Here is a 26,904-nt window from a genome sequence, read left to right as displayed (position 1 = left end):
TTATGCCATATATAATTAGCATCTCTCAATCCTTATCTTTTATAAGGGATTATGGGAATAAAAAATTTAATGACATATGGATAGAATCTGGGGGGGTGTGAATCTGCACCATTCACTACAAAATATTTTCTGCATCATCAGAAGGATCAGACGATGATGGCATAAACTAGCCAAGGTGTCAGTGCTTTAGTATGATGTGTGGTAACCCAGGGGCATCAGGTGGTATTAGCTAGGGCTAGTTGTTGTACCGTTGCAGCACTTGTTACAGGGCCTAAGTGGTATATGTCCCAAACACACACCTGGTAAAGTAGTAGGTAGTCCCTGTAGTGTAATGCATTTGAGTGAAGACAGAGTCCAAGCGCTTAACCACTTTAATAACTTTACTGGAAACTTTCTTAAAGTGACATAACAGTCTTTGGCACAAGTTCAGAATGAACATTTTGCATTTGGATGAGATTGCAAGCGATAATATAATACTGGTGATAGTTTTGGTTAACGTGACTTGAATAGGAACAATCTCTTTAGTAGTTTTGGTATGAAGCACAGAACCCGGTCAGGGGACTGGAAGATTTGACTTTAGGAGAAGATACTGTACCTGTACTCACTGCTTTTCAAAACAGCCCCTTGCCGGAAGAGATCACAGAGTGCCAGATCCTGGAACACAGACCCCGAGCTTGGACATCTTGGTGGAGCTAAGCCCTTGAGGTTACAGCAATAATCAGTAGGGTAATTCGGCTTTACTTGCTGCTTTTCCAGACACTGGCGATAGTTCTGGTCAGCTAAAGAACTTCCTGAGAAAATACTTTATGGGTACAAACCCACTTGACGTATTTGCTGCGTGAATCAATCTTAAAAATAAGCAGGCAAAACGCAGGTTGGCTTTATACAATTGTTCTGTGTTAAAATACGCAATTGCGTATTTTTGAAGCGTGAAGCTTGTTAGCAAAGCATCAGTTGTTAACAACTTGTGCGAAAAACGCATGTAGCTTCACGCTTCAAAAATATGCGATTGCGTAATTTAACACAGAACAATTGTATAAAGCCAACCTGCGTTTTGCCTGCTTATTTTTAAGACTGATTTACGCAGCAAATACGTCAAGTGGGTTTGTACCCTAAGGGTATATTCACACGGGCGGGCTCGCAACGAGATTCTCGCTGCGAGCCCGGCAGGTCCTGTCAGTTCCCATAAACTACATACTTGCTGCGGTCTAAACGACCGCAGCGAGTATGTAATTATACCGCCCTTAATCCCTTCTGCTCCCGGCCGGCTCCCCCGCTGTAAGCAGCATACATTACCTGTCCTTGCTGCACGGGTCCGGCGTCCTGCTCTCCCGTCCGGCCAATCAGTGGCTGTGGCAGGGCAACACACTGATTGGCTGGACGCGAGAGCAGGACGCCGGGACCCCGTGGAGCGAGGAGGTATGTATACAGAGTGGAGCGGGAGGCAGCCGGCATCAAAAGGGGTTAAGCGGCCGGCAGATTTACATACACGCAGCGGTCGTTCAGACCGCTGCGTGTATGTACTGACAGTGATCTGCCAGGACCTAGCCGACTCGCAGCGTTATTAACTCTGCGAGTCGGTAGGTGTGAAGGCACCCTAAATCAGTCCCCTAGAATGGAAAGAGAATAGACTTGTAAAGAGAATAGTCTCTGTCAGGAACAGGTACCTGGCCACCAGGCCAAGGCCCTGGGAAAAACTCTCTAAAGAACTCTGCTCAGTAACACAATTACTAGCTAGCTACACACTCCCTCAGCCATTGGTGGGAGCCTTCTAGAATTCACCAATGATAGTCTGAGAAGTGTGCAAGGGCTGGCAATCAAACCTTGTGCTTACAATTTAACAACATACAGACAAATACATTAACCCCCAAAGACTTCAATGTGCTGGCATAGATTATCTGTTACAGATAATACCTCTGTGCCGACAGAGTTTGGATCCATCAAATTGTTGATTTTTAGGTGATCTGTTATCTTCTTTTTTAAAAGTGTTTCCATTATTTTTACTACTGCAGATGTTAAGCTAACTGGCCTGTAGTTACTGGGCTCTTCTCTACTACCATTCTTGTGGATAGGTATAACATTGGCTGTTCTCCAATTATCAGAAACATCTCCTGGTTGCAGGGATTGGTTATACAGATCTGTCAGGGGGGTCTTAAAGAACCCTTGGGTGGACACCATCTTGACCCATTGCCTTATTCAACTTGCAACTTAGAGAGCTGCTTCAAGGATTGTCTCTCGCTCTTGCAGGCCTGTCTTATCCTACATCACACAGATATTATGAGAATGGTTACTGTGTAATGCTTTATTTCACCTGTAGGGGGGCTGCAGAACAGAACACTTATGACCATGTTTCCCATAGAGTACACCTGATGTTTGTGGGTCCTAGCAGGGGTACACTGTGATCAGATCATTAGGGGATGCTTTGAATAAATAGGGATTGTCCGTAGCGGAGAATATTATGTTAGCCTTTATATATTTTTCATAAATTGTGATAACATCCATCTAGTTAAAGCAACTCTGTACCCACAATCTGACCCCTCAAACCGCTTGTACCTTCAGATAGCTGCTTTTAGGTTACAAACACACTTGCCGGATCTGCACCGAATCTCCTTGCTGCGTTTTTGCAGGGAGACTCGCTGCAGATCCCGGCCCTATACTTTCAATAGCAGAGAAATTTGCAGCAGGGATGTACATCCCTGCTGCGATTTTGTCTGCAGCCCGCCCCATTAACCCCCTGGCCGCCAGACATTATACATTACCCGGTCCCCGTTCCTGCTTGCTTCGGGGCTCCCGGTGTCTTCACGGCCCGCCCGGCCAATCAGTGCGCTGCGGCGGGGCAGCGCACTGATTGGCCGGGCGGAACGTGCCGGGAGCCGCCGAAGCAAGCAGGAACGGGGACCGGGTAATGTATATCCTGCCCGCCCCCCCTGCAGCCCCGATCGCCCCCGGCCGCATGATCGCCCCCAGCCCCGCAGCCCCCGGCCGCACGATCGCCCGCAGCTCCCGGCCGCACGATCGCCTGCAACCCCGCAGCCCCCGGCCGCATGATCGCCCGCAGCCCCCGGCCGCACGATCGCCCGCAGCCCCGCAGCCCCCGGCCGCATGATCGCCCACAGCCCCGCAGCCCCCGGCTGCACGATCGGCTGCAGCCCCGCAGCCCCCGGCCGCATGAGCGCCCGCAGCCCCGCAGCCCCCGGCTGCACGATCGCCTGCAGCCCCCGGCCGCATGATCGCCCGCAGCCCCCCAGCCCCGCAGCCCCCGGCCGCACGATCGCCTGCAGCCCCGCAGCCCCCGGCCGCATGATCGCCCCCAGCCCCGCAGCCCCCGGCTGCACGATCGCCTGCAGCCCCGCAGCCCCCGGCCGCATGATCGCCCGCAGCCCCGCAGCCCCCGGCCGCACGATCGCCTGCAGCCCCGCAGCCCCCGGCCGCATGATCGCCTGCAGCCCCCAGCCCCGCAGCCCCCGGCTGCACGATCGCCTGCAGCCCCGCAGCCCCCGGCCGCATGATCGCCCGCAGCCCCGCAGCCCCCGGCCGCACGATCGCCCGCAGCCCTGCAGCCCCGACCGCACGATCGCCCCGCAGCCCCCGGCTGCACGATCGCCCGCAGCCCCCGGCCGCATGATTGCCCGCAGCCCCCAGCCCCGCAGCCCCCGGCCGCACGATCGCCTGCAACCCCGCAGCCCCCGGCCGCATGATCGCCCGCAGCCCCCGGCCGCACGATCGCCAACAGCCCCCCAGCCCCTCAGCCCCCGGCCGCATGATCGCCCACAGCCCCGCAGCCCCCGGATGCACGATCGCCTGCAGCCCCGCAGCCCCCGGCCGCATGATCGCCCGCAGCCCCCAGCCCCGCAGCCCCCGGCTGCACGATCGCCTGCAGCCCCGCAGCCCCCGGCTGCATGATCGCCCGCAGCCCCCCAGCCCCGCAGCCCCTGGCCGCACGATCGCCTGCAGCCCCGCAGCCCCCGGCCGCATGATCGCCCGCAGCCCCCGGCCGCACGATCGCCCACAGCCCCCCAGCCCCTGGCCGCACGATCGCCCGCAGCCCCCCAGCCCCGCAGCCCCCGGCCGCATGATCGCCCGCAGCCCACAGCCCCGCAGCCCCCAGCTGCACGATCGCCCGCTGGGGGCGATCGTGCGGCCGGGGGCTGTGATGCTGGGGGCGATCGTGCGGTCGGGGGCTGGGGGCGATCGTGCGGCCGGGGGCTGCGGGGCTGGGGGGCTGCGGGCGATCGTGCGGCCGGGGGCTGCGGGGCTGGGGGCGATCGTGCGGCCGGGGGTTGGGGGCGATATACATTACCTGATCCCGGCTCCTGCTTGCTTCAGCGGCTCCCGGCACGTTCCGCCTGGCCAATCAGTGCGCTGCTCCGCCGCAGCGCACTGATTGCCCGGGCGGGCCGTGAAGACACCGGGAGCCCCGAAGCAAGCAGGAACGGGGACCCGGTAATGTATAATGTCCGGCAGCCAGGGGGTTAATGGGGCGGGCTGCAGACAAAATCGCAGCAGGGATGTACATCCCTGCTGCGAGTTTCTCTGCTATTGAAAGTATAGGGCCGGGATCTGCAGCGAGTCTCGCTGCAAAAACGCAGCAAGGAGACTCGCTGCAGATCCGGCAAGTGTGTTTGTAACCTTAATCCAAGATCTGTCCTGGGTTCCGTTTGGCAGGGGATGCAGTTATTGTCATAAAACAATGTTTAATCCGGCAGCGCTGTGTCTAACGGCCGGGGCTGGTGCTGCGTTTGCACAAATGCAAATGTGTAAATGCAGCGAACGATCAAACGACGAGCGAGAAAACGTTTTGATCTTTGAACATGTTCTTAAATCATCGTTGATCGTTCACAAAAAATTCGCAGATCGTTCCGTGTGAACAGTCGTTTGCCGATTTAACTAATGTGTGAGATAGGCTTAAGCGATTTCAAAACAAACTTTCCGTACGATATATCTTACCGTCTAAACGCTGATCGTTATGAAAAAAAACCCGTTACTCCGCAATCGTTAATCGTCCGAACGGGCCAATTATCGTTTCGTGTAAACGCAGCATTACATTTGTATATGCATGTCACGGGCGCGGCGGCGGCCCGTGCTCCGGGCCGCCGCCGCAACCTCCCTCTGCCCCATTCAGCTGCCGGGGTCCATGTGCAGGGACCCGGCGCTGCTACTAGTTTGGCCCGGGGGGCGCCTTACCTCGCCCCGCTCCTGTCTCCGTCTGTCCCGGCCGGCGCGCGCGTCCCCGCCTCCTAGGGCGCGCGCGCGCCGGCTGTCTCGGATTTAAACGGCCAGTCCGCCCTTAATTGGAAGTTGTACCAATCACTCCCTAGAAATCCCAGCATGCCCTGTCCCTCGTGTTGGAGCCTCTACATGCTTCCCATAGCGTTTGGCCCAGCTCCCTGTTGTTCCTGACCTCAGTCCTTGTTCCTTGTTCTTGTCCGCTGACCCGGTCCCTAGTCCCTGTCCGCTGCCTTCCCATTGTTCCTGAGTACTGTCCGCCACCTGCGGTTATGCCTACAGACCTCTGCCTGCACTATCTTCTGCCTACTGCTCCTGCCACGCCTCGCCTGCTGTCATTAGCAACCAAGCCAGGGGTAGCGACCTTGCGGCTTGCTCTGGTGAAAACCAGCGGCCCCTTAGACTCCGCTACCTGGTGAGGTTAGTGCCATCGCTAGTGACGGTCCAGTGGATCCACTACTCCAGGCGTTACAATGCATTAGGCTGGCACACCCTCTCTGTCCTTCCTCCCCACCCTCCTCATCATTAGGAATGCTCCAGGCAGATTGCTTCCTATTCCTCAGCTGCGTGCATAGTGAACATGGGCTGGATCGTTAATACACCTGTGCAATGCTTAAACAGCAGTAAATGTTCCTGGATCATTCCTAATGCTGAGGAGGGTGGTGAGGAAGGACAGAGAGGTTGTGCCAGCCTAATGCATATACAAATGTAAGCCCCGGCCGTTAGACACAGCGTTGCCGGATTAAAAGTTGTTTTTAGGACAATAACTGCATCCTCTGCCGAACGGACCCCAGGACAGATCTTGGATTAAAAGCAGCTATCTGAAGGTACAAGTGGTTTGAGGGGGGTCAGATTGTGGGTACAGTGTTGCTTTAATGCTATAATTCAGAGTAGAGATGGGGATTCAAAACCATTATTCCTATTGTGCCTGGACAGCTAAAGCTTTGGCTGTCCAAGCAAGATGGGAATTGTAGTTTTGGAACAGCTGGAGGGCCGCAGGTTCCCCATCCTTGATTTAGAGAGATCTACACCCCATTCATCCATTGCAGATATTGAATCAGCTTCCATTAATCTGGATTTTCTTTAATGCATTGTCTCATTTGTCCTGGTTTTACACTAGGGCGGCATGTGCCAGCCTCAGTCCCCCCAGCGGCCTCCGACATGACATATCTCAGCTGTGTCACCGTCTCTGCACAGCTGCATTATTTTGCAGTTCATTTCTGCCAAATGATCTGTAATTAGATTGATTTAACTCTGATGTCAATGTGCATTAGGCCGTCCTGGAGATCAGTCTGCAGCCCATGCCTCTAGCGGATGAGCGCTGTGGCTATGCACGCAGCACACATCCATATAATACACCTATTTGGCTATAGTCAGATTTGGCAGTAGTGGTGCAGTACAAGGCCACACCAGTAGTACAAGAAGCCTTGTATATAAACCACATTAATAGGTCTTGCAGATGTTCAAAGAAACAGATTTCTTTTAGAAAAGCAGCTATTGGAAAACCACAAGTGAAGCTCCACCTGCGAAAAACCCAGATTACGGATTTTTTATTTTTGCAGATTGAAGCCATTAAGAGACAAATACCACAAAAGTCCTGAAAATGCTAAGGAGAGGTTATGCTGCGGTTTAGGTGGGAGCAAAAAATCTCTGCAGAGCTGCATAGAAACCTCTTTTTGCCAAGAAATTCAAAATGCCTTTTTTTTTCAACTTAACCCAGTGCTCCCCAACTTGAGGCCCTCCAGCTGGTGCGAAACTACAACTCCCATCATGCCTGGACAGCCAAAAGGCTACTTTAAATGCCCTCATGAAGACCTGAGCCATTCAGGTCCTGGTGATAGAACCTGACTAGAAGCTGGTAATGTGACTGACTAGAAGTGGTTATGCCAAGATTTAAGGTTATCACTAGAGATGAGCATGTTCAAGTCTGATCGTTTGGCATTTGAATAGCGGTGGCTTAAAAAGTTGGATGCAGCCCTAGGGAGCCTGGGAAAACATGTACTCCCTAAGGCTGGATCCAACTTCAGCCACCGGTATTCAGGCAATCAACAAGGTGCCGGATGTTGCCATTCAGCGACTGATGGTCTATCTTGGGGATAGGCCATCAATTATTTTTGACAAGAAAACCCCTTTAAAGGTGTGTGAACATACCCTTAGCATGAAATTTTCCACTGGACCTTAAGGCTCAAAACACCTTCTCATAAGTTCTGCAAATTTTATTTTGCTTTCAAATCAACTGGTCATAGACTCTTACATAGATTAGTAAATTACTTCTATTTAAACATCTGAAGTCTTCCAGTACTTATCAGCTGCTGTATGTCCTGCAGGAAGTGATGTATTGAGGGTGACACAGTGCTCTCTGCTGCTACCTCTGTTCGAGAGAGGAACTGTCCAGAGCAGCAGCAAATCCCTATAGAAAACCTCTCCTGCTCTGCACATGGACAGAGGTGTCAACAGAGAGCACTGGAAATAATACACCACTTGCTGCAGGACACACAGCAGCTAATAAGTACTGGAAGGCTTGAGTATATTAAATAATAAATCACTAATCCGTGTAACTTTCTGACGCCAGTTGATTTGAAAGAAAAAAATGTCACCGTTCCTGTTTGATCCCATCTTCTTTGTGACGGGATTGTAACAACCTGTGCAAGGTTACTCAGTGTGAACATACCCTACACAAGTGTGGATCAGCATTCCCCAGTGAGCGGCTCTCCAGCTGTTACCCAGGTATGACTCCCATCATACCCTGATAGACACAGGCTGTAACCTATGGCCCTTATGGGATCTGAACAGCTTGGGATTTTGTTGAAGTTCCCCACATGGGTTCCCTCATATTATAGTGATATCTAGAGTGGGTCACCATGTGTTTTTTGCTTGGATAGATCCATCGTAGCAAATTACATCAGATTTTATGTATCGCAGAATAAAAATAATGGAAGTATTTAGGCAAAATGAAAGAGTGACTCGCCGCAGCACAGGATTAAATGATGCCATGAGGGTTTTGCCTTTCAGTAGTGGAATATGTTTTCTCAACCGACATCAATTGTGTGTTCTATAATATTGATGCTCTTTGAAGCGTTAAACAGAGGGGCTACTGCAACTCCGCTCCGTTTAAAGGGGTTATCCAGTGCTACAGAAACATGGCCACTTTCTTCCAGAGACCGCATGACTCTTGTCTCCAGTTGAGGTGTGGTTTGCAATTAAGCTCCATTCACTTCAATGGGAATGAGTTACAAAACCCCACCCAAACTGGAGACAAGAGAGGGTCTGTCTCTGGAAGAAAGTGGCCATTTTTATGTTGCGCTGGATACCCCTTTAAGAGATCCAAAATCTTTGACCTCTCATTGTTGGTCTATACCAGTGACCCAGCATGCTGGGAGCTGGAGTTTTGCAACAGAAGAGCCTCAGGTTGGGAATCACTAGTCTGTACCAGGAATAGGCCGTCTGTGTTGTATCTGAGAAAAACCTTTAAAAAATCTTGCTGAAAGTCTGCAAAAAAAAAAAACTATTGGCTGGTGTTTTTCCATTTAACTGGTGATTTAAAAGATTTAAAAAGAAACTTTTTCCCCCTGTATAGAATAGCTCATCATTCCATGTTTTTTTTGTGTTTTGGAAATGTATACCTGATTTAATATTAGCTTACGAGAAAACATGTAGCTGGACTTCAGTGCTGTGGATTAGTTTGTAAAGCAGCAAATTCCAATCTGTGGCTCCCCTGAGAGTGTGCAAGGAATGATAGGAGACTCCATACTGCCATCTAGTGACCGTACCCTGTACTGAAACCACTGTGATATGTTCTGATCAAACTTTTCTCAATCCTTACAGCTGGTGCTGCCCTGGACACTCGGACTGTATATACCCCATTAGAGTGATTCCACAAGTATAAGAATTTCTTTTCTCTTTTTATACTCACTAAAATGCTGACCCCCAGGGCCAGCTCCAGGATTTTGCGGGCCCTTGGGTAACAGAGCCTCGGTGGGCCCCTCATCCATCCATGCACAATCACTTGAGACACCAATAACATACACAAACACACATTACTGACACACACACACACACACACACATACTGACACTGACACTTAATGACATACACGTTACTGACTGACACACACAGAAACTTACTGACTGGCACACATTCCTCACTGACACACACAGACACTTAATGACTGACTGACACACATTACTGACTGACACACACACACACATACACACATCACTTACAACTCAGTCTTCTCCCTCTTTCTCTCGGGACGGAGTATTGAGGACCTGTGGGTCATGTGATCAGGTCCTTCACCCTTTTCTCTCTCTGTGCAGGTCCTACTCCATCTCCTGTGCCTTCTGATGTTCAGCCGCTCATCTTGCACTACAGTGAGGGGGCTGAACATTAGAACACCTGGGTACGCTGGCCCTATTTATACATATATATATATATATATATATATATATATATATATATATATATATATATTCATATTAAATAGATAGCTGATATACAGAACTGTGCAAATTTTAGGCAGGTGTGTTACAAACATGTTTCATTTACGCCTTCTACATCCCCCATTGCATTCATTCTTATTTCTTCATGTTTTTCTTTGGATATATACTAAGGCAACTAAGCTTAATGAACCTGATGATGTGCCGTATTGGCCTATGACAATCTGTTGTCATCTGTAATGAGTGATTTTAATCTTCTGCAATTTTCTAGGAAGACGCTGCAGCTCTCCAGACAGCTGAAGGATCAGGCGGTGGAAGCCCAGGCCTGTTACAGTCTAGGGAACACGTATACACTACTCCAGGACTATGAGCGGGCCATAGAGTACCACCTCAAGCACCTGTCCATTGCCCAGGAATTAGGTGATAGGTGAGTGCAGATGTTTTGCTTCGGATTTATAGTATTATTATATAACTATATTATTATTATTATTATTATTACTACTACTATATTCAAAGCCCTATATAATGTCCCATCACTCACAACAAGAATGTAGTCAGCATTATAGCCATTCAGCACTATGACAATGGATTTTATTGTTACTAGTGAAAAACCTTAGTTCAGTATTTTTACAGTTGCCATGCATCTTGTATATCAAAACATCCATAAGGTTTCTTTAATACTTAGTATAGTATGGGGACAGGTCCAGTCTCCTATGTAAGGACAGTATAGTATGGGGACAGGTCCAGTCTCCTATGTAAGGACAGTATAGTATGGGGACAGGTCCGCTCTCCTATGTAAGGACAGTATAGTATGGGGACAGGTCCTCTCTCCTATGTAAGGACAGTATAGTATGGGGACAGGGCTGCTCTCCTATGTAAGGACAGTATAGTATGGGGACAGGTCTGCTCTCCTATGTAAGGACAGTATAGTATGGGGACAGGTCTCCTATGTAAGGATAGTATAGTATGGGGACAGGTCTGCTCTCCTATGTAAGGACAGTATAGTATGGGGACAGGTTCGCTCTCCTATGTAAGGACATTATAGTATTGGGACAGGTCCACTCTCCTATGTAAGGACAGTATAGTATGGGGATAGGTCTGCTCTCCTATGTAAGGACGGTATAGTATGGGGACAGGTGCGTACTCCTATGTAAGGACAGTATAGTATGGGGACAGGTCCGCTCTCCTATGTAAGGACAGTATAGTATGGAGGCAGGTCCCCTCTCCTATGTAAGGACAGTATAGTATGGGAACAGGCCTGCTCTCCTATGTAAGGACAGTATAGTATGGAGGCAGGTGCGCTCTCCTATGTAAGGACAGTATAGTATGGGGACAGGTCCGCTCTCCTATGTAAGGACAGTATAGTATGGGGACAGGTCCGCTCTCCTATGTAAGGACAGTATAGTATGGGGACAGGTCCGCTCTCCTATGTAAGGACAGTATAGTATGGGGACAGGTCCACACTCCTATGTAAGGACAGTATAGTATGGGAACAGGCCTGCTCTCCTATGTAAGGACAGTATAGTATGGGGGCAGGTGCGCTCTCCTATGTAAGGACAGTATAGTATGGGGACAGGTCCGCTCTCCTATGTAAGGACAGTATAGTATGGGGACAGGTCCGCTCTCCTATGTAAGGACAGTATAGTATGGGGACAGGTCCGCTCTCCTATGTAAGGACAGTATAGTATGGGGACAGGTCCGCTCTCCTATGTAAGGACAGTATAGTATGGGGACAGGTCCGCTCTCCTATGTAAGGACAGTATAGTATGGGGACAGGTCCGCTCTCCTATGTAAGGACAGTATAGTATGGGGACAAGTCCGCTCTCCTATGTAAGGACAGTATAGTATGGGGACAGGTCCGCTCTCCTATGTAAGGACAGTATAGTATGGGGACAGGTCCGCTCTCCTATGTAAGGACAGTATAGTATGGGAACAGGTCTCTCCTATGTAAGGATAGTATAGTATGGGGACAGGTCTGTTCTCCTATGTAAGGACAGTATAGTATGGGGACAGGTCCGCTCTCCTATATAAGAACAGTATAGTATGGGGAAAGGTCCACTCTCCTATGTAAGGACAGTATAATATGGGGACAGGTCCTCTCTCCTATGTAAGGACAGTATAGTATGGGGACAGGTCCGCTCTCCTATGTAAGGACGGTATAGTATGGGGACAGGTCTCCTATGTAAGGATAGTATAGTATGGGGACAGGTCCGCTCTCCTATGTAAGGACAGTATAGTATGGGGACAGGTCTCCTATGTAAGGACAGTATAGTATGGGGACAGGTCCGTTCTCCTATGTGAGGACAGTACAGTATGGGGGCAGGTCCGCTCTCCTATGTAAGGACAGTATAGTATGGGGACAGGTTCGCTCTCCTATATAAGGACAGTATAGTATGGGGACAGGTCTGCTCCCCTATGTAAGGACAGTATAGTATGGGGACAAGTCCGCTCCGCTATGTAAGGACAGTATAGTATGGGGACAGGTCTGCTCTCCTATGTAAGGACAGTATAGTATGGGGACAGGTCCGCTCCCCTATGTAAGGACAGTATAGTATGGGGACAGGTCTGCTCCCCTATGTAAGGACAGTATAGTATGGGGACAGGTCTGCTCTCTTATGTAAGGACAGTATAGTATAGGGTCAGGTCCGTTCTCCTATGTAAGGACAGTATAGTATGAGGACAGGTCCGCTCTCCTATGTAAGGACAGTATAGTATGGGGACAGGCCCGCTCTCCTATGTAAGGACAGTATAGTATGGGGACAGGTCCTCTCTCCTATGTAAGGACAGTATAGTATGGGGACAGGTCCGCTCTCCTATGTAAGGACAGTATAGTATGGGGACAGGTCCTCTCTCTTATGTAAGGACAGTATAGTATAGGGTCAGGTCCGTTCTCCTATGTAAGGACAGTATAGTATGGGGACAGGTCCATTCTCCTATGTAAGGACAGTATAGTATGGGGACAGGTCCGCTCTCCTATGTAAGGACAGTATAGTATGGGGACAGGTCTGCTCTCCTATGTAAGGATAGTATAGTATGGGGACAGGCCTGCTCTCCTATGTAAGGACAGTACAGTATGGGGACAGGTCCGCTCTCCTATGTAAGGACAGTATAGTATGGGGACAGGTCCGCTCTCCTATGTAAGGACAGTATAGTATGGGGACAGGTCCTCTCTCCTATCTAAGGACAGTAAAGTATGGGGAAAGGTCTCCTATGTAAGGACAGTATAGTATGAGGACAGGTCCGCTCTCCTATGTAAGGACAGTATAGTATGGGGACAGGTCTGGTCTCCTATGTAAGGACAGTATAGTATGGGGACAGGTCCTCTCTGTTATGTAAGGACAGTATAGTATGGGGACAGGTCTGCTCCCCTATGTAAGGACAGTATAGTATGGGGACAGGCCCGCTCTCCTATGTAAGGACAGTATAGTATGGGGACAGGTCCTCTCTCCTATGTAAGAACAGTATAGTATGGGGACAGGTCTGGTCTCCTATGTAAGGACAGTATAGTATGGGGACAGGCCCGCTCTCCTATGTAAGGACAGTATAGTATGGGGACAGGTCCGCTCTCCTATGTAAGGACAGTATAGTATGGGGACAGGTCCGCTCTCCTATGTAAGGACAGTATAGTATGGGGACAGGTCCGCTCTCCTATGTAAGGACAGTATAGTATGGGGACAGGTCCGCTCTCCTATGTAAGGACAGTATAGTATGGGGACAGGTCCGCTCTCCTATGTAAGGACAGTAAAGTATGGGGACAGGTCCGCTCTCCTATGTAAGGACAGTATAGTATGGGGACAGGTCAGCTCTCCTATGTAAGGACAGTATAGTATGGGGACAGGTCTGCTCTCCTATGTAAGGACAGTATAGTATGGGGACAGGTCTCCTATGTAAGGATAGTATAGTATGGGGACAGGTCTGCTCTCCTATGTAAGGACAGTATAGTATGGGGACAGGTTCGCTCTCCTATGTAAGGACATTATAGTATGGGGACAGGTCCACTCTCCTATGTAAGGACAGTATAGTATGGGGATAGGTCTGCTCTCCTATGTAAGGACGGTATAGTATGGGGACAGGTGCGCACTCCTATGTAAGGACAGTATAGTATGGGGACAGGTCCCCTCTCCTATGTAAGGACAGTATAGTATGAGAACAGGCCTGCTCTCCTATGTAAGGACAGTATAGTATGGGGACAGGTCCGCTCTCCTATGTAAGGACAGTATAGTATGGGGACAGGTCCGCTCTCCTATGTAAGGACAGTATAGTATGGGGACAGGTCCGCTCTCCTATGTAAGGACAGTATAGTAGGGGGACAGGTCCGCTCTCCTATGTAAGGACAGTATAGTATGGGGACAGGTCCGCTCTCCTATGTAAGGACAGTATAGTATGGGGACAGGTTCGCTCTCCTATATAAGGACAGTATAGTATGGGGACAGGTCTGCTCTCCTATGTAAGGACAGTATAGTATGGGGACAGGTCTCCTATGTAAGGACAGTATAGTATGGGGACAGGTCCGTTCTCCTATGTAAGGACAGTATAGTATAGGGACAGGTCCGTTCTCCTATGTAAGGACAGTATAGTATGGGGACAGGTCCGCTCCCCTATGTAAGGACAGTATAGTATGGGGACAGGTCCGCTCTCCTATGTAAGGACAGTATAGTATGGGGACAGGTCTGCTCCCCTATGTAAGGACAGTATAGTATGGGGACAAGTCCGCTCCGCTATGTAAGGACAGTATAGTATGGGGACAGGTCTGCTCTCCTATGTAAGGACAGTATAGTATGGGGACAGGTCCGCTCCCCTATGTAAGGACAGTATAGTATGGGGACAGGTCTGCTCCCCTATGTAAGGACAGTATAGTATGGGGACAGGTCTGCTCTCTTATGTAAGGACAGTATAGTATAGGGTCAGGTCCGTTCTCCTATGTAAGGACAGTATAGTATGAGGACAGGTCCGCTCTCCTATGTAAGGACAGTATAGTATGGGGACAGGCCCGCTCTCCTATGTAAGGACAGTATAGTATGGGAACAGGTCCTCTCTCCTATGTAAGGACAGTATAGTATGGGGACAGGTCCGCTCTCTTATGTAAGGACAGTATAGTATGGAGACAGGCCCGCTCTCCTATGTAAGGACAGTATAGTATAGGGTCAGGTCCGTTCTCCTATGTAAGGACAGTATAGTATGGGGACAGGTCTCCTATGTAAGGACAGTATAGTATGGGGACAGGTCCGCTCTCCTATGTAAGGACAGTACAGTATGGGGACAGGTCCTCTCTCCTATGTAAGGACAGTATAGTATGGGGACAGGTCCGCTCTCCTATGTAAGGACAGTATAGTATGGGGACAGGTCCTCTCTCCTATATAAGGACAGTATAGTATGGGGACAGGTCTGCTCTCCTATGTAAGGACAGTATAGTATGGGGACAGGTCTCCTATGTAAGGACAGTATAGTATGGGGACAGGTCCGCTCTCCTATGTAAGGACAGTATAGTATGGGGACAGGTCTGCTCCCCTATGTAAGGGCAGTATAGTATGGGGACAGGTCCTCTCTCCTATATAAGAACAGTATAGTATGGGGACAGGTCCGCTCTCATATGTAAGGACAGTATAGTATGGGGACAGGTCCTCTCTCCTATGTAAGGACAGTATAGTATGGGGACAGGTCCTCTCTCCTATGTAAGGACAGTATAGTATGGGGACAGGTCCGCTCTCCTATGTAAGGACAGTATAGTATGGGGACAGGTCTCCTATGTAAGGACAGTATAGTATGGGGACAGGTCCGTTCTCCTATGAAAGGACAGTATAGTATGAGGACAGGTTCACTCTTCTATGTAAGGACAGTATAGTATGGGAACAGGTCTGCTCTCCTATGTAAGGACAGTATAGTATGAGGACAGGTTCGCTCTCCTATGTAAGGACAGTATAGTATGGGAACAGGTCCGCTCTTCTATGTAAGGACAGTATAGTATGGGGACAGGTCTCTCCTATGTAAGGACAGTATAGTATGGGGACAGGTCCGCTCTCCTATGTAAGGACAGTATAGTATGGGGACAGGTCCGCTCTCCTATGTAAGGACAGTATAGTATGGGGACAGGTCTGCTCTCCTATGTAAGGACAGTATAGTATGGGGACAGGTCCTCTCTCCTATGTAAGGACAGTATAGTATGGGGACAGGTCCTCTCTCCTATGTAAGGACAGTATAGTATGGGGACAGGTCTCTCCTATGTAAGGACATTATAGTATGGGGACAGGTCCTCTCTCCTATGTAAGGACAGTATAGTATGGGGACAGGTTCGCTCTCCTATGTAAGGACATTATAGTATGGGGACAGGTCCGCTCTCCTATGTAAGGACAGTATAGTATGGGGACTGGTCCGCTCTCCTATGTAAGGACAGTATAGTATGGGGACAGGTCCTCTCTCCTATGTAAGGACAGTATAGTATGGGGACAGGTCTGCTCTCCTATGTAAGGACAGTATAGTATGGGGCAGGTCCAGTCTCCTATGCAAGTATGTAATGCTTATTGCATTCATTGTTCACCATGTTCAAGATCCCTGTCTCTCTTCATTTATTGGGAATCTTCATTGCGTATTTATAGATCATAACAATCCAGGCTGATATTAATGGGAACAGGTCAGCTTTTGTATTTTGTCAGCATCTCTGACGGCTGTCATTTCGTTTGTAGCACATTATAATTGTATGTGTTATGCCTCTTATGGCCACTGGAGGGAGCAGTAAGATCATGTTCCATGTTTGGCTGTGTATATGCTCTAGTGTAGTTCTATATGACAGAGTAGAATATAAGTAACATTATTTTTGTTCAGATGCATTGACTATTACTAGGCAGATGGTTATAATATCACTGATTTTGGCTACCATTGTATAAAAGCCACAACATTTCATAGATCTGAACCTTTTCTAGGACAGTCTGAGACAGTCATAGTGGCACAATATGGGGCTAAGAAGTGATCCTTCTGTCAGTATCTCTTATAATCGGTTTGCAGAAAAGACACATGCGCGGCAGGCCACAGGAAGCCATGACCCAGGGAGGCAGATGTTAGGTGAGCACCACACAGGCACTTGTCACGGTGAGCCAAGAAAGGGACCAGCTGGCCACCCCTGAATATGCTGCCTCGGCAGCACCGCATGCTTACTATCAGTTGTTGCTGTTGTGTAGAGTAGTGAGTGTTGTAGGCAGTTAGTTTTACTAAAGAACTTGGTAAACACTACAACTCATGCGGTTCTTGCACAGTAGTGTGAATGGTACAGTAGTTAGGTAACTTGTTTTTCAAGATCCCTTTGTATGACGTTCATCTGTAGTGGGCTTGAGTAGGTAGTGCTGTTGCTGTGTTTCCCTGAAAATAAAACACCCTCCTAAAATAAGACACCTCAACTACCCTACCCTCTAGCCTAAAGTAAGGCTTCCTCCCAAAATTATGGCACCCCCTACATATGGCAATATGGCACTCCCGCATGCCCCACTGCATTCCTGACCCACATCGCGCTGCTGATGCTTTCTTTCTTGGTCCCACTTTGGAGGTGGCAATAGAAAAGTACCTGCTTTCATAAAAATTAATGTCCACCTTGGCTATCTTGTGGGTACGGAGTGCCACATGATCAGGGAATGCAGGCCCCAAATCCAGGTGACCCTCCAGGTAGGGCTGGGCGATATAAACGATATGCCAAAATATCGTCATCAATTCGGTTGACGATATAGATTTTTGGTATATCGTCATATCGCGATATACCACGGAGCGGTAGTGAATAAGCTTCTCACTTACCGCTCCGTGGTACCGCGCTGCAGGGCCTTCCGTTCACGCATCGTCAGCGTGCTAGCGCGCTGATGCGTGTGACGTCAGGTCTCCCAGTGCATGCTGGGAAGAAGACGCGGCCCGTCTCGCCTCGCGGACTCCATCAGCCAGCCCTGCAGGAAAGGTAAGTAGCAGAGGGGTCGGGGGCGGCAGATGGCTTGGCGTGGGGCTGATGATGGCCCTGGCTGGGGGGACATGATGGCTGGCACATGAAATGGCTGGAAAACTGAGAGGGGAGATGACTGGCACTGGGGGGGGGGGGGGGGGGGCTGATGACTGGCATCGGGGGGCTGATGACTGGCATCGGGGGGCTGATGACTGGCAACTGGGGGCTGATTGGCAACGGGGGGGCTGATGACTGGCAAGGGGGGCTGATGACTGGCAAGGCGGGTGATAACTGGCACAAGGGAGGGCTGATGACTTGCACAGGGTGGGCTGATGGCACAGGGGAAGGCTGATGACTGGCAAGGGGGGCTGATGACTGGCAAGGGGGGCTGATGACTGGCGCAAGGGGGGCTGATGGCACAGGGGAGGGCTGATCACTGGCACAGGGTGGGCTGATGGCACAGGGGAAGGCTGATGACTGGAAAAGGGGGGTGATAACTGGCACAAAGGGGGCTGAAGGCATAGGGGAGGGCTGATCACTGGCACAGGGGAAGGCTGATGACTGGCAAGGGGGGGGGTGAGTATACACACAAAAAAAAATTTATATATCGTGATATATCGTTATATCGTGCATGCATCAAATTATATCGTGATATAAATTTTAGGCCATATCGCCCAGCCCTACCTCCAGGTATAGGAAGATTAGAGACTTGAAGCAGAGTCTTGGCTTGAGTAGTGCACTTACTGTAGCTAACTGCTGTCTTGACTCGACTGTAGACAAATCCTCCTTCTTTCCCCTCCGATAGTCCCTCTGTGTGGATAAGTTATCTCTATCTCTTTCACTCCCCTTAAGGTATTCTATCCAGACATGGCTAGCTCTGGAACTCTTTTGTTAATCAATAAATAACTCACTCTCTGGACACCTCTCTCCACTACTCTCACTACTCCTCTCCAACAATACTCTAACACTGACATCCTCCGGGATCTCTGTGATTGGGGAAAACCCACCATGACATGATCTAAGGTCTCTGAGTGTTGTCGCTGTGTGTGAGGGGAGGGTGTTGTGTGAGGTAACCTCGAAAGGATTGGATCTTGGACAACTTACAAATAAGCCTTGTGATAGCCCACAGAATATAATCAATCATTGGCACTGCTACCTCATTACATAAGTTTGACTTTCAACTGAACCTGAGTAGTCTACTGAGAAGCAGTGACACCAAGTGGCAGGAGTTGCATACTACATTTATCTGTAACAGAGCATACATATATACAGGATACCGACCTATACCTGCTAGAAAAGACCCTGCTCTGGAACACTGCACATGTACCTGGTCTTTATCTAATATAATATAAGCAAGATAATAGAACAAGCATGTGAGCATGCTCAGCAGTTTCCACCTCTTCCCTACACTATAATGGGGGTAACCAGATATATACAATGAATTTTCTCTTGCAGCTCCAATGCTAAATGTGCGATGTCTGTGGAAAATCCATAAGTTGGACCCTACCTATCATACTTATACCACATTTATACTGTAGCCTCTTAAATTGCATTGCACAGACTTCTGGACTCATTTCAGGGTGTATTCAGGTACCTTGAGCATTGTCCAGCCCCCATAACAGTGCCAGACTTCCTTTAAAGCAGTTCCAGCCTGCTCCTGTAACAGCTGAGAGACTGCCCCAGTGCCCACCATAACAGCGACTGCAGGCAGTGGTGCCTCCCCGGACAGCCGAGTGTCCCTCAGACAGAGACTGCAGCCCCTAGTGCCCCCCTGTGACAGTATCCGTAGGCCCCAGTGACAGCCAGCCTAGCCTCCAGTCTATATGACATTGTCCTGACCTTCATGAGCCGTTCGCATTCTCTAAGCCGATGGCTGCAATTTGTTTTTCTTGTCACTTATGTCAGTATCCTGTTGAAAATCCATCATTTTCTTCCTACAGTAAAGTGTTCACACATAATCTGACTGTTCATGCCTGGTCTTGGGCAATCCCCTGCTATCCATTGTGGATGCTGAGGTGAGGATAATCCCCCTATCTACACAGCTCCCACCAGGTGACACTTCAGAGCAGACTCATGGCTTCTCACTGGCTTCTCTGTGCATCCTGGTCATTACTTCCATTCTTCACACCTTTCTTCCTCTCCCCATCCTGTGAGTCTTCCCAGACACATTCCTCCCCCTCGGATTATTTCTTCTTTCCTCAATCAGCTTGATCCTTTATCTGTAATTGAATCTTGGGCATGGAGTCCTATCTGCATTGGCCGACACCACAATATCTTCATCTACGGATGTCAGGCCTCTTTCAGGCCATGTTAGGTTCACACAGTTTGGGTTTCCGGAGTTCATTACACTGGTTGCTATTTGTTGTGGCGATTTACAATAGTATGGTCGGTCGTCCGCAAACATTTACTGTATATAACATTAGTGATTTGTGTGAATTTCTCTGTTGTATAGTATAATATAGAATGGGTTTACCCATTGACCATTTTTCTTGTTTTGTTTCAGGGTAGGAGAAGGGAGGGCATCCTGGAGTCTGGGTAATGCCTATGTATCTCTAGGGAACCATGAGGAAGCCCTGCGCTATGCAAGGAAGCATATGGAAATCTCATGTGAGGTAAGAAGGTTGCCCCAAATTGTCTCTCTGAGTACTCTGGTGTTGGGTCAAGAGACCCCATACACATTAAATCCCAGGTGTAAATCTAAGGCCCTCCTCCTCCTGTGAAAGTACTACAATTTCCATCATGCCTGGACAGCCAAAGCTAAAGTGTTCACTGTAAAGGCATGATGGGAATTTTTGCAACAGCTGGAGGTCCTGAGTTTGACACCCCTGCATTAGATGATCATCTGATCCCTCAAAATTGGACGTTTCAGCAGTCATTAATCTATTCTGTATGCCCAACTTTACGCTTGACTTTGTTAATGTGTGTGGTCAACCTCAAAGGGTTGGTCCAGCATTAGAAAAACATACTGGAAGACCTGAGATAGAAGTAAATTCAATAGAAGTAAATCTCTGACACTTTATGGCACCAGTTGATTTAAAAGCCATTCCAGTGCCTGATAGACCTGGAATGAAAAGGATATATGTGTAGTTTAAAGTGGACATATGAGAAGATTATTACATATCTGTTACTATGAAATATACCTTCATTCCATTATAGACGTATATCCTGTTCATTCCGGGTCTATGAACCATATAAAGCCCATTAGATCTTTATTTCATATCTTTCCTTAGTATGTCCCCCCCATACTTTCTCCTACAGAAAACACATCTTAGCCCTACCCCCTACCTCCTGCAGTCTTGGTCCCTCTGTTTCTAGGGAGAGACTGAGCCTAACAACAGGTATTGAACAGGATGTTTAATGGAAATTAGACCCATATTGACCGACACTTTAGACACATTTGTAGGGGGTAAGAAAGCACAATTTATAAAGACAATACATTAGAGATTTTCCGTGAGCGTGTGTAGGACTGGGACCTGTGTTTGTTTTTTTGTTTTTTTTTGAACACAGAAAAGATCAAATATCAGCACAGAGGGAGCATGAACCACGGTTTGACAGGGAAGGACCTAGGGGCCATATGTATAACGGTGATTTAAAAAATTATTGAGTATATTACAAAACTGCCTGCGATCACAACCCTTGTTCATTTCTTTAAAAAAAAAAAAAAAAAAAAGAGTCAATGTAGGCCAATACAGTAGCCAATCCTGTAAATGATTTGCATGGTACCTGGCCAACTTTACAAAGTATAATCCCACTCCAACCCCTTCAAGCTAAACTGAGGTGTAATAGAAATATGAAAATATTAACCAAAGTCTGGAAATGTAACAAGTTCAGTAGGATTGCATTGCCTCTGTATATTAGGAGAAGGCATCCACGTCCGCCAGCTGCTGCTCCAGTCTCACATCCACTTATGTAATGTTTGTCAGGATCAGATGTTCCTTTTGTTTGTTTGCCTAAGTCTTGCAAATTCTCTTTATAAAGAGTCAGGAAAGGAACATAATGTTAAGTAACCACTCAATGAGTTAACCCCATATACGGTTCACACTTAGTGATACGTGCTGACACACTTTTTCACCCATACATTGTAGTCGCAAAGAGAAAAAAGTGATCAGAGCTTTCTTTTTTTCTGTATCAGTACTTAATAAGGATATAAAGCTCCACTCTATGGGTACTCTGACTCTATGGGTACATTATATATTTATAATGGTAAGACGATTTTCCCATAAATCAGAGGTTCCTCCTTCAGACACTAAATTATAGAACTCTTCTCGACCTCTCTGCCGCAATACACTCCTTATATGTTTGGGACTAGACCCCAGACTTATCAACAATCCTGTTACTAATCCTGCCTACGTTTAGGGTTAGATGCTGAGGGTTTGGGGCTCAGAAGCAGCTATAGGGTAGTTAAAGGGGCATTCTCACCAACAATGCATTTACCCTACCTACAGGATATAGGTTTACTGCATGACTGTTGGGACCTCCCATCTTGAGAGCACAGCTCTGAAGTTACCAGTCTGAATGAAGTGGTGACCCTTGTTCTAAAAATTGCAGGGAGTTTTAAAGATGTTATACAGCATTAGAAAAACATGGCCACTTTCTTTCAGAGACAGCACCACTCTTGTCTCCAGTTCAGGTGTGGTTTGCCATTAAGCTCTATTCACTTTGATAGAAGAGTTGCAAAACCTACACAGAGACATATTTATCACTAGACACCCGTGGTCCGGTGCCTAGGGCAGCACCTTGCAGTGGGGCAGCACCAGAGAACAGGGGAAAGAAAACAACTCTTTTTTGTTTATACTTGTTAGTAAATATGGTGTCTTTTCAGGGGTAAGGTGGTGGTGGTATGGTGGAATTGGGTTGCTTCTACATATAGAAAAATGCATGTGTCCAAAACCACGCTCTCATTTCTTCCCCAGTAGTCCTGTGCTGTTACCAGGATTAGTGGCCATACGCCTGTTGGTTACCCCATGATGGTATGGTTTCGGCTGCATGTGGTGACATACAGTAAATGTGGGAATGCGGCCTAAGGCTGTGTTCACACAACATATGAGACTGGCTGTTCCGTGACCGCGCCCACATCAGAACTCCCCACTGCACATTATGGAGCGTACGTCCGAAGCCGCTCGCTCCATAGTGTGCACTGACAGGGTTTTCTGCGTCCGCTATTCATTGAATAGTGGACGCAGAAAACTGACATGTCAGTTTTCTACAGCGTTGCGGGAAATCCCGGCCGGAGCGTATGCTATGAGTATATGCTCCGGACATGATTCCATAGAAGGCAAAGCAACATATATTTTTGCAAAAAGTACAGTATCAACATGATGTTCAAAAACTAGAAAATCATGACGCCAATTGGTGAGTGAAGATGGGGTGTCTGCAGGTTTAGTGGCTAGGGCAGCAGAAGCTGGTAATACGGCCCTGAACCTACATCCAAACTGGAGACAAGAGACATGTTGTCTCTGGAAGAAAGTGACCAGGTTTTTCTAATGCTGTGGATAACTCCTTTAATGATTATACGTCCAGCGATCATATACAGTATTTATCACCTATCCTGTGCATAGTGGGTAAGCGCTGCTGCTAGGACAACCCCTTCAAATCTGATCCATGAATACTAAGGGGGGGGGGGAGGAGGTTAAAAGGCAATGCCGCCACTTAAGACATCACTAATATGTCTGGTAGGAAGAGGGGCAGCTCTTGTGTTGGGAAATTTTAGTTAGGGCTTAGGTCTGGCAGAATAGGACTATCTTGGGTCAAAGACAAGTTTATTGCATGACTGATCAGTTTTGTCAGTGACCATTAACACTTCATTATCATTTGTTGTTCCCGTTGCATTGCACAACACTCATAGTTGTTCCTTGTAAAGTGTTTTTAGGCAATAGCTAAGGTATCGAACCCTATATGGGAGGGGCACTCTTAAAGGGATTATCTAGGTTCATAAAAGGTTATTTAGCTGTTTCCCAAATTCCAAACTAAATTAGTTTAAACTATGAAAACTGCACCAGTATCCTAGACCCCATCTTGAAGTGTTGGAACCTCAAATTCCATGTTCATATAACATGCAGAGAACTTGTTTTGGTGGAACACTTGAAGGGGGCTGGCTGTTTGGCTGAGTTGGTCAGCTAAGCCAGCCGTCTTCTCCATACAGACACCAGAGACCAGAGTTGGCTTAGCTAAGGAATGGCTTTAGGCCCTGCACACCGCTGACACATAGAAGGTGTGTATGTGCTGGGACCATGAGATGAGGTCTGGAACTAGGACATCTGTGCAGCGTTGGGAAGGAAAGTACATTAGTAAGTTTTACACTTGGGTAATAACCAAAGAACTCCTAATGTCCCTGGACATCCCTTGTAAATGCCGTTTTTAGACTAATTACGCTCATCAACATCGAAGCGGCAACATCAAGAGGGAAAAGTAGTGGAATTATGGAAATCTCAGGATCGATAGAATTGTTAATCATATGCAAATGATGAAAAATGGAAACAAAATATTTAAAACATTACAATTTATTCATATGAGTACCACGCACAGAAATACACATACTTACACCTTGGCGTGCTATCACCAAGGATATTAATGGTTTTCTGAGGAATGTTTTTCCACGCTGAATGCACCTGGGCACACAAATCATCGAAACCGGCAGTGAGGGCGGGGAGCTAGCGCCTCTGCAGTGGTTGTATCATTGGTGGATTTTTTGCTTTGTGCCCTGGTCTGCTGTCACCCCTGATCTCTGGTCTGCTGCCACCCCTGATCTCTGGTCTGCTGCCACCCCTGATCTCTGGTCTGCTGCCACCCCTGATCTCTGGTCTGCTGCCACCCCTGATCTCTGGTCTGCTGTCATCCCTGATCACTGGTCTGCTGTCACCCCTGATCACTGGTCTGCTGTCACCCCTGATCACTGGTCTGCTGTCACCCCTGATCTCTGGTCTGCTGTCACCCCTGATCTCTGGTCTGCTGTCACCCCTGATCTCTGGTCTGCTGTCACCCCTGATCACTGGTCTGTTGTCACCCCTAATCTCTGGTCTGCTGTCACCCCTGATCTCTGATCACCCCTGACTGCATATACAGTCGTATGTATTGGTGGAGCAGTTCCCTGCTGCATTACTTCATGCCTGCAGCCTATCAGCTGCTGGGACTCGATCCCTGCTCGATCCCTACTCTAGCCAGTGTACATTATTATTATATGTGGACACAGGAGCACACTATTACTATATGGGGGCACAGGTGTATATTATTATTATATGTGGACACAGGAGCACACTATTACTTTATGGGGGCACAGGTGTACATTATTATTATATATGGACCCAGTAGCACACTATTACTATATGGGGGTACAGGTGTATATTATTATTATATGTGGACACAGGAGCACACTATTACTATATGGGGGCACAGGTGTATATTATTATTATATGTGGACACAGGAGCACACTATTACTATATGGGGGTACAGGTGTATATTATTATTATATGTGGACACAGGAGCACACTATTACTATATGGGGGCACAGGTGTATATTATTATATGTGGACACAGGAGCACACTATTACTATATGGGGGCACAGGTGTACATGATTATTATATGTGGACACAGGAGTACACTATTACTATATGGGGGCACAGGTGTACATTAATATTATATGTGGACACAGTAGCACACTATTACTATATGGGGGCACAGGTGTATATTATTATTATATGTGGACACAGGAGCACACTATTACTATATGGGGGTACAGGTGTATATTATTATTATATATGGACCCAGGAGCACACTATTACTATATGGGGGCACAGGTGTACATTATTATTATTATTATTATTATTATTATTATTATTATTATTATTATATGTGGACACAGGAGTACACTATTACTATATGGGGGTACAGGTGTATATTATTATTATATGTGGACACAGGAGCACACTATTACTATATGGGGGCACAGGTGTATATTATTATTATATGTGGACACAGGAGCACACTATTACTATATGGGGGTACAGGTGTATATTATTATTATATGTGGACACAGGAGCACACTATTACTATATGGGGGCACAGGTGTATATTATTATTATATGTGGATACAGGAGCACACTATTACTATATGGGGGCACAGGTGTACATTATTATTATATATGGATCCAGGAGCACACTATTACTATATGGGGGCACAGGTGTACATTATTATTATTATTATTATTATTATTATTATTATTATTATATGTGGACACAGGAGCACACTATTACTATATGGGGGCACAGGTGTACATTATTATTATATGTGGACACAGTAGCACACTATTACTATATGGGGGAACAGGTGTATATTATTATTATATGTGGACACAGGAGTACACTATTGCTATATGGGGGCACAGATGTATATTATTATTATATGTGGACACAGGAGCACACTATTACTATATGGGGGCACAGGTGTACATGATTATTATATGTGGACACAGGAGCACACTATTACTATATGGGGGCACAGGTGTATATTATTATTATATGTGGACACAGGAGCACACTATTACTATATGGGGGTACAGGTGTATATTATTATTATATGTGGACCCAGGAGCACACTATTACTATATGGGGGCACAGGTGTATATTATTATTATATGTGGACCCAGGAGCACACTATTACTATATGGGGGCACAGGTGTACATTATTATTATTATTATTATTATTATTATTATTATTATTATTATTATTATTATTATTATTATATGTGGACACAGGAGTACACTATTACTATATGGGGGCACAGGTGTACATTATTATTATATGTGGACACAGTAGCACACTATTACTATATGGGGGAACAGGTGTATATTATTATTATATGTGGACACAGGAGTACACTATTGCTATATGGGGGCACAGATGTATATTATTATTATATGTGGACACAGGAGTACACTATTACTATATGGGGGCACAGATGTATATTATTATTATATGTGGACACAGGAGCACACTATTACTATATGGGGGCACAGGTGTACATGATTATTATATGTGGACACAGGAGCACACTATTACTATATGGGGGCACAGGTGTATATTATTATTATATGTGGACACAGAGGACACTATTACTATATGGGGGCACAGGTGTACATTATTATTATATATGGACCCAGTAGCACACTATTACTATATGTGGCAGAGTAGCACATTTTAACTATATGAGGCCCAGGAGCTCTGACTACTACAAAAATACATCTGTAGAGAATTTTGGACTTACCTGCTGCCACCTGCTTAGCAGACGGTATTAGCAAAGTGCATGAATAGGAATTTCCTAACCAATTTTCT

At 47.3% G+C, this 26,904-nt stretch overlaps 1 protein-coding gene across 9 annotated transcripts in view; it reads left to right on the top strand.

Moving 5' to 3' along the window:
* Window positions 1-26,904, top strand: part of GPSM1 (G protein signaling modulator 1) — a 258,983-nt gene that overhangs the window by 128,452 nt on the left and 103,627 nt on the right. For all 9 annotated transcript variants that reach the window (XM_069943023.1, XM_069943024.1, XM_069943022.1 and 6 more), the window contains 2 exons: window positions 9,934-10,089; window positions 20,078-20,186. In XM_069943023.1, the coding sequence (XP_069799124.1) occupies window positions 9,934-10,089; window positions 20,078-20,186 (265 nt within the window). The remainder of the gene's footprint in view (window positions 1-9,933; window positions 10,090-20,077; window positions 20,187-26,904) is intronic.

This window comes from Dendropsophus ebraccatus, chromosome 10 (assembly GCF_027789765.1).
Source record: "Dendropsophus ebraccatus isolate aDenEbr1 chromosome 10, aDenEbr1.pat, whole genome shotgun sequence".
NCBI lineage: Eukaryota > Metazoa > Chordata > Amphibia > Anura > Hylidae > Dendropsophus > Dendropsophus ebraccatus.
Note: the sequence above shows the minus strand (reverse complement) of the source record. Positions and strands in the feature narration are given on the sequence as shown.